General features: G+C 39.1%; 2 protein-coding genes across 2 annotated transcripts in view; one reads left to right on the top strand and one right to left on the bottom strand.

The window, feature by feature from the left end:
* Window positions 1-16,113, top strand: part of CPLANE1 (ciliogenesis and planar polarity effector complex subunit 1) — a 147,668-nt gene that overhangs the window by 29,603 nt on the left and 101,952 nt on the right. Inside the window, exons 16-18 of the mRNA XM_058430104.1 lie at window positions 5,308-5,481; window positions 12,600-12,828; window positions 13,572-13,711. Coding sequence (XP_058286087.1) covers window positions 5,308-5,481; window positions 12,600-12,828; window positions 13,572-13,711 — 543 coding nt within the window. The remainder of the gene's footprint in view (window positions 1-5,307; window positions 5,482-12,599; window positions 12,829-13,571; window positions 13,712-16,113) is intronic.
* On the bottom strand, window positions 6,610-10,036 carry LOC116456904 (centriole and centriolar satellite protein OFD1). The gene has a single exon (XM_032135781.3). It carries the CDS (start codon window positions 9,682-9,684, stop codon window positions 6,661-6,663), a length of 3,024 nt encoding a protein of 1,007 aa, XP_031991672.1. The 5' UTR covers window positions 9,685-10,036; the 3' UTR covers window positions 6,610-6,660.

Below are 16,113 nucleotides of genomic sequence, written 5' to 3'. Positions count from 1 at the left end.
TTTTGTGTTCATTAAGGAAGTAATACATGTTCATATTAGGCAATTTTGAAAATATGGAAAAGTAGAAAGGAAACAAAATCACTTACAAGTTTAGTTTTTTTGTCTAGGGCCTTTTGACACATGTATATGTATATATTACCAGAGCTGGATAGTCTTATAAATTTAATATTATGATGAATATTTTCCAGTGCCAATAAACTTAAAAAAATCTATTGAATCTTTTTCCCATTATTGTACATTTTGTTGCCATGTATTTACTATTTTAAATAATGCTGCAGTGTACCTAAATATTTGTGAGCATTACTAATAATTTCTTTAAGATAAATTCTGAGAAATGAGTCTGCTGGGAAATGAGGTAGCTGGAACCACTGGCATGTGCCTCACGCCTGGCTAATTTTTTTTTTTTCTTTTTTTTTGAGACAGAGTCTCACTGTCGCCCAGGCTGGAGTGTAGTGGCGTGATCTTGGCTTACTGCAACCTCTGCCTCCTGGGTTCAAGCGATTCTCCTGCCTCAGCCTCCTGAGTAGCTGGGATTACAGGCATGCGCCACCACGCCTGGCTGATTTTTGTATTTTTAGTAGAGATGGGGTTTCACCGTGCTGGTCAGGCTTGTCTCAAACTCCTGACCTCATGATCCACCCGCCTTGGCCTCTCAAAGTGCTGGGATTACAGGCATGAGCCACCGTGCCCGGCCATGCCTAGCTAATTTTTAAAAATTATTTTATTATTTATAGAGATGTGTCTTGATATGTTGCCCAGGCTGATCTCGAACTCCTGAGTTCAAGTGATCTTCACACCTCAGCCTCTCAAAATGCTGGGGTTATAGGTGTGAGCCACTGTACCCAGGGTGAAAGACTTCTGTATATGACTTTTTAAATGACTGGATAGTCTTTATTTATTTGTTTATTTTTGCAATATTGTCCTTACATGATTTAACTTTCATGATAAGTTGAACCTGTAGTAATTCATTTGTTTTAATTTTTTTTTTTTGAGATGGAGTTTCGCTCTTGTTGCACAGGCTAGAGTGCAATGGCACTATCTCAGCTCATTGCAACCTTCACCTCCCGGATTCAAGCAGTTTTCCTGCCTCAGCCTCCTGAGTAGCTGGGATTACAGGCACCTGCCACCACGCCTAGCTAATTTTTGTATTTTTAGTAGAGACAGGGTTTCATCGTGTTGGCCAGGCTGGTATCGAACTCCTGACCTCAGGTGATCCTCCCCCCTCGGCCTCCCAAAGTGCTAGGATTACAGGCATGAGCCACTTCGCCCGGCCAGGTTTCTGTTATTAACATTATCACTGCACCCTATACAGAATTACACTATCTATCTATCTATCTATCTATCTATCTATCTATCTATCTATCTACTATCTATCTATCTATCTATCTATCTATCTATCTATCTATCTATCTATCTATTTATTTATTTATTTATTTATTTGAGATGGAGTCTCGCTCTGTTGCCTAGGCTGGAGTGCAATGGCGCAGTCTCGGCTCACTGCAACTTCTGCCTCCTGGGTTAAAGTGATTCTCCTGCCTCAGCCTCACTAGTAGCTGGGATTATAAGCGTGCACCACCACGCCCAGCTAATTTTTTGTATTTTTAGTAGAGACGGAGTTTCACCATGTTGGCCAGGCTGGTCTCTAACTCCTGACCTCAGATGATCCACCTGCCTTGGCCTCCCAAAGTGCTGGGATTACAGGCATGAGCCACTGCACCCAGTCGAGATTTACACTTTCAAAATTTTTTTAACTTCTGAATTGATACAGCTTTATTCTGTGACAATAACTTTTATCATCAGGTCACTCCCTATTTAAGAGGCTGATTCCTGAGTTTTGCATAAGGTTTGAATGATTAAGATTACTGAAAATCTTACCTTTGTATAATTCCTCCATAAGTTTTACCCAGGAGAAAAAAATTTTTACCCATGTATCTCTAACTTGACTGTGAAGAAATAGTATGGTTTTTTTCCCCCCAAATATTACAGTGACTAAATGAAGACTACTGCTTGAAGGCTAATAAAATTTTCTCAATTCCTTTTGTTTAAAAAAAGAAACCAGTTAACATTAATTAACATTATTTTCTTTATTAACAATATTCCTTTGAGGGCCTACTATATGAGAGGAGAAGTGCTAGGTGCTGGGACATACAGTGAACAAGATAGAAATCCATACACATATAAAGTGTAATTTCCCATGAATATGTGTCAGATCACTTCTGGAAAAGAAAGATACCTTTCTATTGTTGGGGCCATACACTTCATACCAACTAATGTTATCCTAGTATTTATCTATACAGTATTTAGTAGTTTTAAACTAATTTATTTTCAAATTTCTGAATGCCAGCTTATATTATTATTGAGATTCTCAAGTGGCAATGACGCATGTCCTCTAATCCTGCTAGTGCACATTGGAGTTATGCCAGAAATTTTGATGTGAGTCTTCTGTCCACCTGCTATCTAGCCATCTCCCTTCACCCCACACATTTGTGTGCGTGTGTTTGAGATTGGGCCTCACTCTGTCACCTACGCTGGAGTGCAGTGGCGTGATCACAGCTCACTGCAGCTTCAACCTCCCAGGCTCAAGTGATCCTCCTGCCTTAGCCTCTTGAGTAGCTGGGACTATAGGCACATGCCACCACACCTGGCTAATTTTTGTATTTTTTTGCAGTGATGGGGTTTCTCCATGTTGCCCAGGCTGGTATCAAACTCCTGGATGGACTCAAGTGATCCTCCAACCTGGGCCTCCCAAAGTGTGGGGATTACAGGCATGAGCCTCTGTGCCTGGCCCACCCCACACGTTCTTTTTGCCACTGCCTGCCCCCAAAATCTTATACTAGTGAGCTACTATTACTAATGGGAGTATATTAAGATTCTCAGATCTAATGGTACAGACAAAAGCATTAAGAATCTTGGGTGGGCATGGTGGCTCACACCTGTAATCTCAGCATTTTGGGAGGCTGCGGCGGACTGATTACTTGAGCTCAGAAGTTCAAGACCAGCCTGTCCAACATGGCAAAACCCCATCTTGACCAAAAAAATACAAAAAAAATTAGCTGGTCAAGGTGGCGTGTGCCTATAGTCCCAGCTACTCAGGAGGCTGAGGCGGGAAGATGGCCTAAACCTTGGAGGCAGAGGTTGCAGTGAGCTGAGATTGTGCCACTGCACTCTAGCTTGGGTGACAGAGCAGTATTCTTTCTCAAAAAAAAAAAAAAAAAGAAAAAAAGAAAAAAATCTATTTCCGTGCTTTTTAGATTATTTTTGTAGTAAGCCCTGCCCCATTTATCTTTACAAAAAAAAAAAAAAAAAAAAAGGAAAGAGAAGGAAAAACGGAAAATAAATAATGAAATTCTAAGCTTGCAAGGCTGTCATGCCTGGGTCATTTTGTATAGATACCTCCATTTAAAAAATAAAACTTAAAGTTGTGAACAGTTCTTAGGTGTATGTGCACATAATTACTAACTACAGTTGACCATTGAACATCATGGGTTAGGAGCACCGACACCCCCATGCTGTCAAAAATTTGTGTATAACTTGACTCCCTAAAAACTTAACCATTAATAGCCTACTGTTGACTAGAAGCCTTACTGGTAACATAAATAGTTGATTAGCATATATTTTGTATGTTGTATATATTATATATTGTATTCTTAGAATAAAGTAAGCCAGAGAAAGGAAAGTTGTATTAAGAAAATCCTAAGAGGCCAGGTATGGTGGCTCATGCCTGTAATCACAGCACTTTGGGAGGCCGAGGTGGGCAGATCACCTGAGGTCAAGAGTTCGAGACCAGCCTGACCAACATGTAGAAAACTGGTCTCTACTAAAAATACAAAATTAGCCGGGCGTGGTGGCACATGACTATAATCCCAGCTACTCGGGAGGCTGAGGCAGGAGAATCACTTGAACCCAGGGGGCGAGGTTTTCGGTGAGCTGAGATCACGCCATTGCACTCCAGCCTGGGCAATAAAAGCGAAACTCTGTCTCAAAAAGAGAAAAAAAAATCATAAGGGAAAATGCATTTCCAGTATTGTACTGTATTTATTGATACCACAGGTTTATGTTATCTGTTTCCAAGATTAATTGTCTGAAATGGTGGACAACCATAGATGCAGACCTCAATCCATGGTATGTCTCAAGCAATTCAACTTTTACTTGTAATGTCATGAATTTTTTCTGCTTATTCAGAACAGTTCCAGGATCTCTGGTGGCACTTCCTGTAGGTCTTATGGTGTTACTCAAGGTTTATGGTACTGCACTAAATGTGGTGAGAACTACACAAGAATTGTGAGGTTGCTTTTTATTGCCATGTGCACTCTACTAGAGAGATGAACTGCTCATGCAGAGATGATTAGCATCGCACAGTATTTTAAGCAAATACTTGCAACACTTGAGCTCCTCAAAATAGCAACAGGAAGTAGCTACAAAATTAATACAGTAGTACAGTAGGAACTACAATGAATTTTATGCAGTTATTTAATACTTTATATGTATTTACATTTCTCTTGACTGTGAACAGTGCCATATGTGGCCTATAAGTGTTTGTGTAAATTTTGATAATATTTTTTTGAGTCAGGGTCTATCTAGCTCTGTTGCCCAGGCTGGAGTGCACTGGCACAATCTCAGCTTACTGCAGCCTCTGCCTCCTAGACTCAAGCAATCCTCCTACCTCAGCACCCTGAATAGCTGGGACTACAGGTGCGCACCACCATGCCCAGCTAATTTTTCTTTTTATTGTATTGTTCTGTAGAGGTGGGATTTCCCCATGTTGCCCAGGCTGGTCTCAAACTCCTGAGCTCAAGAGATCAGCCTACCTTGGCCTCCCAAAGTGCTGGGATTATAGGTGTGAGCCTCTGTACCCAGCCAATTTTGATAAATTTTAACTTTTTATAGTTTATATGTATTTTATGGTACTAAATGATAAAATAATTATTTACATATATTTTTTATATTCATGACATACCTTTTTCTTTTTTTTGATATTTCTAGGTTATGTGGTATGCCTACAGATTTTTTCAAATTGTCACAAATCTCCAAAACATTTTCTGGTATCTTTATGGAAAAAAAAACCTGTATACAGAAGTGGATTTGTGCAGTTCAAACCCTTGAAGTTCAAGTGTCAACTGTAATTGTTTTTGGTTTTATTGTCTTTAAGAAGTATGGTACCTATTATAATTCAGCTTGTATTGGCCATGGGTGCTCATCTCAGAAAAAAAGTATTACAATTTTCTTTTTGTATAATGTTGGGAACTTAAATATTACTACTTTTGGTAGTTGATCACAATCTTCTTAGGTCATTGCTGTATTCCTTAGGTGCTGCGAAGTCTCATTTTGAGTGTGGAATGGCGGGCGGTGTTCATCCTGAGGCAGCAGTGAGAGTCGTCCAGTCCATGGCTCGTTTCATGGCTGCCTATTTCACCAATCAGCAGCTTTGCATTTTGCCCCCTCATCATGTGAATGTTCTTCCCCCACTTCATATTAAAACAGGTAATATAGTAAACAAATCCTTTTTAAACTTTTTTTGCATTGCACATAATATTTAAAACATATTATACAGAGGCCATTACTCTATGATACTGTTCTAGCATAGTATCTGAAACATAGGCGATTTGTGACTATTTGTGAATGAATAGAATCTGAGAAAAGTAATGGCTTAGATTTGTTTTTATTGAACATGGCTTTTTAAAATCACAAAATTGGGACAAGTTGATCTTCATAAAGTTTTTATTTTTAAATTTTAATTTATTAATTATTTCTTTTTAGAGATGGGATTTTGCTATATTGCTCAGACTGGTTTTGAACTCCTGGCCTCAAACGATCTTTTCTTTTTTTTGAGATTGAGTTTTACTCTTGTTGCCCAGGCTGGAGTGTAATGGTGTGATCTCGGCTAACTGCAACCTCCACCTCCTGGGTTCAAGCACTTTTCCTGCCTCAACCTCCCAAGTAGCTGGGATTACAGGCATATGCCACCACACCTGGCTAACTTTTTGTATTTAGTAGAGATGGCATTTCACCACATTAGTCAGGCTGGTCTCGAACTCCTGACCTCAGGTGATCCACCTGCCTTGGCCTCCTTGCTGGGATTATAGGCGTGTGCCACCGTGCCCGGCCAAATGATCTTAACCACCTCAGCCTCCCAAGTCGCAGGGACTATAGGTGTGCCCAGCTAAAGTTTCAGTTTTTAAAGTGAAAGAGCTGCCACCTTCATTTATGTCAAAATGTAGAGATTTAATAAGTATTGAGCCTGCTAATTCAGTATTTAATTTTATTTGGATGATTTACTTTTAGGATTTTATTTGGGCTGTTTACTTTTTAAATTTAATACTTTCATTAGTGTGGTCAAAATGCATCTAATCCTGTGCTGGATAACTGCCCTACTCTCAGTATAAACAGGTATATATATATATACACAAATTTCTATGATATTCATTCATTCTAATTTTTATTAAGTGCCTACTATTTGCCACACAGTGTTCTTAGTGCTGCAGATATACTAACTTGCACCACATGAAATTGATAATACAAAAACATTTGTAGTTTCTTTCTTTTTTTTTGGATTACACATTTTTATTCAGTTTTATCTGTTGATAGAGAAACATTTACAGAAGAGTAAATGTTATGTAATTTCTCATGGTATGTAAGTTAGAAGCTGGGCAGCAAACATGGTTACCAAGAGTCATCTGGTTCTTCATGAGAAAAGCCTGTTAAACTTTCGATTTTGTCACTACATTGCAGTGTGTCCACTAGGGAGGCTTCCTGGACCATCTTTTTTGAGCTCTTATCTGCCGACTCCTGGTCTTGCTCCTGCTGGATGATTTTCATGTATTTCTCTAAAGGATTTTCACTGTGAGCAGATTTGTCTTTCATTTCTTGATTACTCATTTCTAATTCATTTTCCATTTCAATCTTCAGTGATTCTTCAGTCATCCTCCTTTCCTGATACAGTTTTTCTAGTTCTCTTCTTTCCGTTTCTAAAATTTCTTGTAGGTTACTCTGCCTTCTTTCTTTTCTGTGCTTTCGTTCTTTCACTTGCTGTTCCCATATTTTTTCTTCTTCCTTTTGTTCTTCAATTTGCTTCTGATCTACACTTGGGTGCTGATACGAGAGGGGCACAGCACCTACAGCTGCGCCCATATGAAGCATATCCCCGGCAGGAGAGGGCCCATCCATTTCAAACTGCTTTGGCACATTCCCTGCATATTCAAAAGATGATTCAAATTCCTCGTTATCCTTAAAAGCTAGCTTGTCCACATCTGAAAATTCACTTTTGTCTTGAAGTTCATTTTGTCTCCAATAAAGACCCGCTTTCTTCTCCGGAGGGCTGGAGAAGGGAGGGATGGAGAGGTTGTGCCTAGACTCAGTGGGTGATGGCGGGGGCATTCTGTCAGGACAAGGACTGGGGGAAGCAACGTGTGATCTGCCCAGACCTTCCGGATATATTTCACTTTCAAGGCTTCTTTTGGCTTTTGGAAGGGGTGTGGAGGAGAGGCATCTGGAGGAAGTGCCCCCGCGTAGCCTTGAGGCTGCACTGCCTGTCAGGGCTTCCAAGATGTCATTCCTTTCTTCTTTAAATGTGCCCACTTGAGGCTGCTCAGAGACAACTCTGTCCTCTGCAAAAATACGTCTTTCCGGGGAACTGGAAGTAATGTTTTTGAAGGCTTCCAGCAAGTGCAGAGACGGTGGGCTCTTTGCTGGTAGTGGGCCTTTGGCAGAGTTTTTAATGTCTCTCCGATGGTAACTTCTGAAAGCCTTTTCCAAGCGTTCGGCCTCTTGCTGAAGCTCTTTGACCCTTGCATTAGTATTGGCGACAAACTCAAGGTCAGAATCAGGGGAACTACCCTCCATCCCTGCATTTGGATAATTTGTGATCCTTGATGCAACCATACCTGCTAGAACTTTTTCCTGTTTAGAAGGATTGTTCAAGAAATCCCCACTTATCTCACCATTGTGAAGCACCATGTTGCCATTTATTAATCCATTGGCAGAATGATGGATCACAGACTGCTTTGGATTGCAGTACACTTCATTCTCTAGGGCTGTCTGAGTTTGCTTCAGTTGCGATTTTAAATCAGCAACCTGAATAGTTAACCTCTTTATGGAAGCTTTGTAAGCTAGTATCTGGGCCTTCAACTGTGTAGTATGCTCAATTTCATCTTGCAGTTGTTTGTGCAGAGCTTGCCTGCGGCTTTCGAACTCCTCATGCTCAACCACTATAGCCTTTTCTGCTTTCTGTAGTTCTTTCTGAAAGACCGCAAGTTCAGGAGCCGGCTGAGCTAGGCGGTTTAGGAGACGCAAGTTTTCATTTCTACTCTCTTCCAGTTGTTGTTTAAGTAATTTATTTTGTGCCAGAAGCTCCAGTCTCTCTTCTTTTAGTGGTGAATAATCACTCATCACTTTAACCTTTTCATTCAGCATATGGTTTTGTTTTGTTATTGCCAAAGACTGGGCTTTGACAGACTCTAACTCAAGCTCAAGTTCTTTCATGCGATTTATAGATTGATTGAGTTCCTCCTTTTTTGAATTAAAAGCTATGAGCTCCTCTTGCAAATGAACAGCTTTTTCTTTATTCTTCCTTTCATCTTCAATCAGTCGATTAGTTCTAATGATGTAGTCGTCCTTTAGTTCAAGCTGATACTTTAGAAGTTCATTCTTCAGTTTTTGGTCATAGGTCTTCTCAAAACTCTTTATATTCTGCTCCCGTCTCCTAAGTGCCTCAGTCATGCTTTTATGTTTTTCTTCCTGGAGCTTCTGGTTCAGTTCAAAAGCTTCAACTCTTTGCTTCAGCTCTGCTTCTCTTCCTCTTAGCAAATCCATATCTTTTAGTAAAAGTTGCCTTTGAGCATAAATTTCTTTTGTTTCAATCTCTTGGTGCTTTTGAATTCTCTCAAGGGTGCTCTTTTCCCGAATAACGAGGGCTTCAGATTTTGCTTGACAAGCTTTCTCAAAATCATTCTGGAACACGGCTAATTTCTTCTCATACTTTTTTTTTGCTTCCATTTTAATTTTTCCTATTTCGGTATCTTTAAAAAACTTCAACTTTTGACATATTTCTGCCTGAAGTTGCTCTTCTATTTCTCTCTTATATTCATTTAGCTTTATTTCTAAAGACTTGAACTTGATACACTGAGGGTAAGCATCTGCAAACTGATCATCAATAAGCTGAAGCTTCTCAGCCAGAGAATCTCTGCTAAATGTCAAACTTGTCTGAGTTCCCATATTACAACTCTCTTTAGCTTGATGATATTCTGCCAATTCTTTTAAAAAATGCATAAGAAAACCTTTTTGGTTTTCTTTATCAGCTCCTGAAACCAGTGATTTGTAGAGACTGGAAGTAGGGTTGATTTTAATGAGTTGTAATAGATCCTGCATAGTAAATACCTTTTCTTTTGCCAAACCACTTTCTGGAAAGAAAACAGAAAGTGAATATTCATAGCCACATCTTTGTAAGTGATCTGCCACTAAAGAGTTAGAGGCACTTATTAAGAGGGAGCTCCCTTGCACTGAAATGGACCGAGGTTGCAGTTCTCCACTCAATACAGGGTGCATTAACTCATGAATTAGCTGGTTTCGAAGTTGTATCTTGAGTGTGTCCAGTATACCCCGATCCTTAAATGTCTGGTATAGCTTTTTGCGCAGTTCATTTTGACTCAACATATCAGCCACAGGGAGCATGTTGGACTGAGCCATCATCAGCCGTCAGCTTCCTCCGGAGCCCGCCTCGCTTGCCCCACCGTGGCCCGAGTTTAGTGCCCAGCTGGGGCTGTAGGGCCAAGACGAGGGGGAATCCCTGCCCTCCAGAGCCCTGCCTCTGTCCCGGGGGGTCGGGAGGAGCAAGGGTGCTGAACGCTCTCTGCCTTGCACTCCCAACTAGGTTTTCTAACAAACACGCTAGCTTCCTTTCTTCGCGGTTCTGAGTTATGAGTGAGGACCCTGACCCAGTCACCAGTCAAAGGCAGCTGGAGGGCGGGGACCCGGAGACTAGGGACAGAAGGCGGCAAGGCAGGACCGCCTCACATCCCATCCTTCATCTCCCGAGACCGGCTCAGTATGGCCTTCCCGGTCGGGAGAGCTATGGCGCATGCGCATGTTTTCTTTCTTTTTTTTTTTTTCCATCTGTGAAACAGATTTATCCTAACTGCCATGAACAAAATGATAAAGTACTTGTTCTTTTACGGGGTTTACGTCTAATATGTTGAGACAGAAATTTAAATATATAAACAAGATATATCAAATGGTTATAACTTATGGAGAGAATTAAAGTAGAGCAATACAGCGTGACTGAGTGGCAATTTTAGATTGGAATTTCAGGAGTAGCTCTCTGAGGAGGTGAAAGTTAAGCTGAACTCTTTTTTTTTTTTTTTTTGAGACGGAGTCTCGCTCTATCGCCCAGGCTGGAGTGCAGTGACGCAGTCTCGGCTCACTGCAAGCTCCGCCTCCCGGGTTCACGCCATTCTCCTGCCTCAGCCTCCTGAGTAGCTGGGACTACAGGCGCCCACCACCTCGCTGGGCTAATTTTTTGTATTTTTAGTAGAGACAGGGTTTCACCGTGTTAGTCAGGATGGTCTCGATCTCCTGACCCGCCCGCCTTGGCCTCCCAAAGTGCTGGGATTACAGGCATGAGCCACCGCGCCCGGCCTCTAAGCCGAACTCTTAATAACAAAAAAGAGTTGGGTACATCAAGGCACAGGGCATTCTAACCTGAGTTTGCGTAAAAGCCCCAGGGCAAGAACAAGCTTGATGTGTTCGAGAAACGGAAAGATCTGTGTGTGGCTGTAAACTAGAGGAGGAGGGCTGGGCATGTTGGCCTATGCCTGTAATCCTAGCACTTTGGAAAGCCAGGCCGATTGCTTGAGTCCAGGAGTTTTAAGATCAGCCTGGGCAACATTGTGAAACCCTGTCTCTACAAAACATAAAAAAATTAGCCCACCATGGTGACATGTACCTGAGATTCCCAGTCACTTGGAAGGCTGAGGCAGGAGGATTGCTTGAGCCCAGATGGCAGAGGTTGCAGTGAGATCACGTGATTACATTCCAGCTTGGGTGACAGAGCAAGACTGTCTCAAACAAAACAAAACAAAACAAAACAAAAACAACAACAAAAAAACCAAAGCAAACAAAAAACTAGAGAAGGAAGTGGAGAGTGATATGAGTTGCATTTAGTGAAGGGGCCAGATGATGTAAGCCATGTTAAGAAATCTGAATTTTAAGTATCATGGGAAGCTGTTGGAGGGCTTTAAGCAAGAGTAGACATGAACAGATACATATGTATGTACAAGGCACACCTAAGTTAGAGTAGTACAAGTTAAAATATAATTAGTAATTTAATAAAGATGGCAACAAGTGGTCAGCAAATATAATCAGTCATAGAACCATGGATTTTGAACTATGTGTTCAAACTCCTGTGTTCTGTGAATGTTTCAGGATGCATATATACATTTCATGTTAATTTTTCTAATCAGAATTTTTCTAGGGTTTTGAGTTGCTTATTTGGTGTGATATTTTAAAAAGCCGTGAACTTTTTTACTGTGTGAAAGTAGTAAAATTTTCAGAAAATTTAATTATCAAGTTATTTTAATAGTATATTACCTTGCCCGTAGTGAATAAAAATAGGAAAAATTTAGCCAGTCTCCTGGCTCCTTTGCTTATGCAAAATCAGACATCCAAGTGGTTGAAAACTTTTTTGTTTTTCCGGATGTGTTTGTCAGAGAGCTAAAATGTTAGTTCTTGCAGTAGGCATAGCCTGTATAGATCATGTGAGAAACTCACCATTTCAAGGAACAGAGAAGCTCATGAATGCTATTTATGACTTTTATTTGAGAGAATGAGTAAAAATCCCATCAACATGTATTTTTTAATAACATTTCTTTTATCCTATTTTTAAGTTGCTTTATCAAGTTACTTCAATTAGGGAAAGGGACAGAAGGCCGGGGGAACGATATTATCCTTTTGTATTAAATCACAGGCCGGATGGCAATCTTATTATTTAGTCAGAATTACTGAACATCACACTTTTCTACTTTGTAATCAACACTAATATTGACACTTAATATGCTTCATTGTTACCTCAACTTAGTCTTTTATTGCATAACACTGTGGGTAACACAAAGTCAGATAAAATGTAGTCTCTGCCTTCTACATTTCATAATCTAGTATGAGAAATAAGCATGTGTTTCTGAGGATCCCACAGTAATAAATTGCACATTGTGACCCATGTCATGGTAATAAATTGTACTTTGTGAACCAGTAGTATAGTAGATATAAATGTTTTTTGTATGTGTTTACATATTACCTGACACAAAAGTTTCATTAAACAGTATTTACCTTTATTTTGTGTCTAATACTTTCTATTCTGTTTTCTGTTTTTTTTCTCTTTTGTTTAATTTTTAAAATAATGCTGGCATTTGTTTCATGACCCACGAATGAGGCACATTCTTCAGTGTTAAAAGTGTTCTAGGGCATGTTGAGTATTACTTTAGCCCATTTTGTATGTATCTTCCTGGTGGTTTTTTGTAGATAATACTGATTGAAGAGATAAATATACCCATGTAAAGAAGCATGAGTTTGGATGTGATTGTAATAATGCATTTTTAAAAATTTACTCACAGAGCAGTCCTTTCGACTTATTCCTCTGCAACACTCTAAGGTGGCCAGTGTTGTTAGAGATCAGAATCTCTCTAATGTGTGGACAGTTGAATATGCACTTGAATTACTATTTATTGGTGGCCTGGTTCCAGAGGCTGTGTGGTTGGCATATAAACTTGGAGACTGGAAGACGTCTGTTTCAATTGGTGTGGCTTTCCAGCTGTTCTGTAAACATGATAGCAATTTCATGAGGTATGGATTTTTAGGCAATTTTAAGATATAGTATGATTGAACTATGTATTTTATATTTCTCTTATTGCTGGTATTTACATTTTATGTGGAATCCTTAGTTCAGCATTGTTCAATGGAACGTTCTTTAGTGATAGAAATGTGTTGTCCAGTATGGTAGCCACTCACCACAAGTAACTATTGAAATGCAGCCAGTGAGACCAAGGAATTAAATTTTCAATTTAATTTTAGTTAATTTAAATTTAAATAGCCACATATAGTTAGTGGTTACTGTATTGAACAGCTCAGTGGCTTACTTATTTGTGTTAAAACATTTATTAATAGCCAGGGGTGATGATCGTGCCTGTGGTCCCAACTACTTGGGAGGCTGAGGTGGGAAGATCACTTGAGCGCGGGAGGTCAAGGCTGCAGTGAGCCATGATCATGTCATTACACGTCAGCCTGGGCAACAGAGTGAGACCCTGTCTCAAAACAAACAAAAACCATTTATTTAGCACACTTATGTGTTAGTAAAGCCCGTGTTTAGGGTAGCAATTAGAAATAAGAATAGGGGGAGTATATTAGGATCATCATCATGGAGGGTCTTAATACAATGTTTCCTTGAATATATCTTTTTTACATGTACGATAGATAAAAAAGTAAATTCCATTGTTTCTTAAACTTTCATGTTTAGTCCTTGATATGTGAAACCTTTCCTTTTTTTTTTCAAAATTGGATTCATTTCCCTTAATTTGATGTCATTTCAGGTCCAAGAAAAAGAGTCTGAATCTACCACTACGTATGACTCCAGCACAGATTTTTCAGGAAAAACTGCAGTGTTTTTTAGGTCAACCAGCCTCTTTGGAAGCAAAAAATGAAATAGGCTCAAAATATAAACAGTTTACAGGTGTGTTATGTATGTATGGTCTGACTCGTGTCAGATTAATATAAACCTTATAATACCTTAAAAAGTTTATACATGTCTACAAATGTATTAACACTTTGAAATAAACTTATCAAAAATGAAAGTATGATATTTATTTTTATTTTATTTTATTATTTTTTGAGATGGAGTGTTACTCTGCTACCCAGGCTGGAGTGCAGTGGCGTGATCTTAGCTCACTGCAAACTCTGCCTGCTGAGTTCAAGCAATTCTCCTGCTTCAGCTTCCCGAGTAGCTGGGATTACAGGCGTGGGCCACCACGTCCGGCTAATTTTTGTAGTTTTTGTAGAGACAGGGTTTCACCTTGTTGGCCAAGCTGGTCTCGAATTCCTGACCTCAGGTGATCTGCCCGCCTTGGCCTCCCAAAGTGTTGGGATTACAGGCGTGAGCCACTGCACCCACCTGAAAAATGAAAGTATGATATTTATACTTAACCATGGGAACACCCAAAATTGATGCCAGCTTACAATACAAGGGTTGATAACGGAATGATTTTCTGATTTTCCATACATACCTTTTTTTTTTTTTTTTTTTTTTTAAATATTAAAGTAGCTTTCTTGATGCCGCAGTGTTACAGCTCTCTGACTCCTCCTGCAGAGCAAGGCCACCCCAGAAACTATGTTGAGAGTAGCCTTCATACATATCTTTACACTAATTATATTTCGCTTCATTTGTATCATTTTCTTTTGGAGCTGTAGAATCTCAAGCCTGGAAGGGTACTTAGGAGTGATTTATTTCAACTCTCACCTGGTGCATAAATTATAGATTTTTTTTATTTGAAAAGTTCAAAATGGTATTAAACAATTAAAAATGATAGAGTATTACATGTATTACATGGATTCACACAGGAATCCTGTAAAATTTATCTGTTTTACAGTTGGAGAAATTTAGATAAAAAGTAATGAAATCAATCATTTAATGTCGTATATTTAATATAAAACCAGGACAACTGTGAGGCCCTTCTGTTTTTATTGGTGCTTTGCTCCAGTAAAGAGTGAGACTTCTAACTCTAGATTCCTAAAACTTACGTTTCTATTTTGAGAGAACCTATAATACTTGGAAATCTGACTATAAACTTTTCTTTGATAATTTTCTGTACGGTTCTTTTATTTTAATCAATGAAAACATGTTACTGTGTGAAAGTTGGATTTTAAAGAAGAGACTAAAATATCCCCAGTCCGAACTTTGAGTTTTGGCAATATGCTGTTTTAAATGATCTGAAAACTCTTCCACGATACATACATAGATAAAATGTGTTTCTAGATAAAATACAAAAAATATCCACTTAAAGGCCAAGCTTTAAATAAAGTAAGGGGAATTGCCAAAGGTCAGAAACAACAAGCAAATAAAAACTCAAAGGGTTCCATTTCTTTCTCTTTAGCTGCTCTTGAATGAATTCCATTCCATTAAAGAGAAATAGAAACAAGTCCATTCAAATATTCATGTACACAAAAATGTGTACATGAAGCCAGGCGCAGTGGCTCATGCCTGTAATCTCAATGCTTTGGGAGGCTAAGGCCAGCAGATCACTTGAGCCCAGGAGTTCGAGACCAGCTTGGGCAATATGACAAAACTCTGTCTCTACAGAAAATACAAAAATTATCCAGGCGTGATGGTATACGCCTGTAGTCGCAGATACTTGGGAAGCTAACTAAGGTGGGAGAATCCCTTGAGCCTAGGAGATCAAGTCTCCAGTGAGCCATGATTGTGCCACTGCACTCCAGCCTGGGTGACATAGTGAGATCCTTGTCTCAAAAAATGAAACAAAACAAATATCCATACATGAATGTTTATAGCAACATTTTCATAATAGCCAAAATTTGGAAACACCTCAAATGTCCGTCAACTGGTGAATGGATAAGCAAATTCAAATATGTCTTTAAAATGGAATAACAAATAGTGAAGAGGAACAAATTCCTGATAACATGTGACAACATAGATGAATCACAGAACCATCATGGTAAGAAGTCCTGAAAAGTCAGATACGAAGACTACATACTGTATGATTCCATTTCTGTGGCATTCTATAAAAAACAAAACTATAGGAGCAGAAAACAGATCATGGGTTGCCTGAGAATAAACAGGGAATTGACTACAAAGAAGCATAAGATAACTTTTGGAGTGATAGAAATGTTATTACAAGCCAGTATAGATTTGTTTAATTTTATTGAACTGTATACTTTAAAAAGGGTGGATATAGTATGTAAATTATGTCTCAACCTGATTTAAAAACAAAAACTTCAATAGATGGTTAAAGTTACTAGACCAATTTAGGAGCAAATTTGTGAACTGGAAAAGATGAATCTGAGCTATTCATCTGAGCTATTATATATATATATATAAAAATATATATGTATCTTTATATA

The sequence above is a fragment of the Hylobates moloch genome, unplaced genomic scaffold (genome assembly GCF_009828535.3).
Source record: "Hylobates moloch isolate HMO894 unplaced genomic scaffold, HMol_V3 SCAFFOLD_17, whole genome shotgun sequence".
NCBI classification, from domain to species: domain Eukaryota; kingdom Metazoa; phylum Chordata; class Mammalia; order Primates; family Hylobatidae; genus Hylobates; species Hylobates moloch.
Note: the sequence above shows the minus strand (reverse complement) of the source record. Positions and strands in the feature narration are given on the sequence as shown.

Excerpts from the sequence above, each read along its gene's own strand:
- LOC116456904 (XM_032135781.3), bottom strand. The coding sequence starts at position 9,684 with ATGATGGCTCAGTCCAACATGCTCCCTGTGGCTGATATGTTGAGTCAA.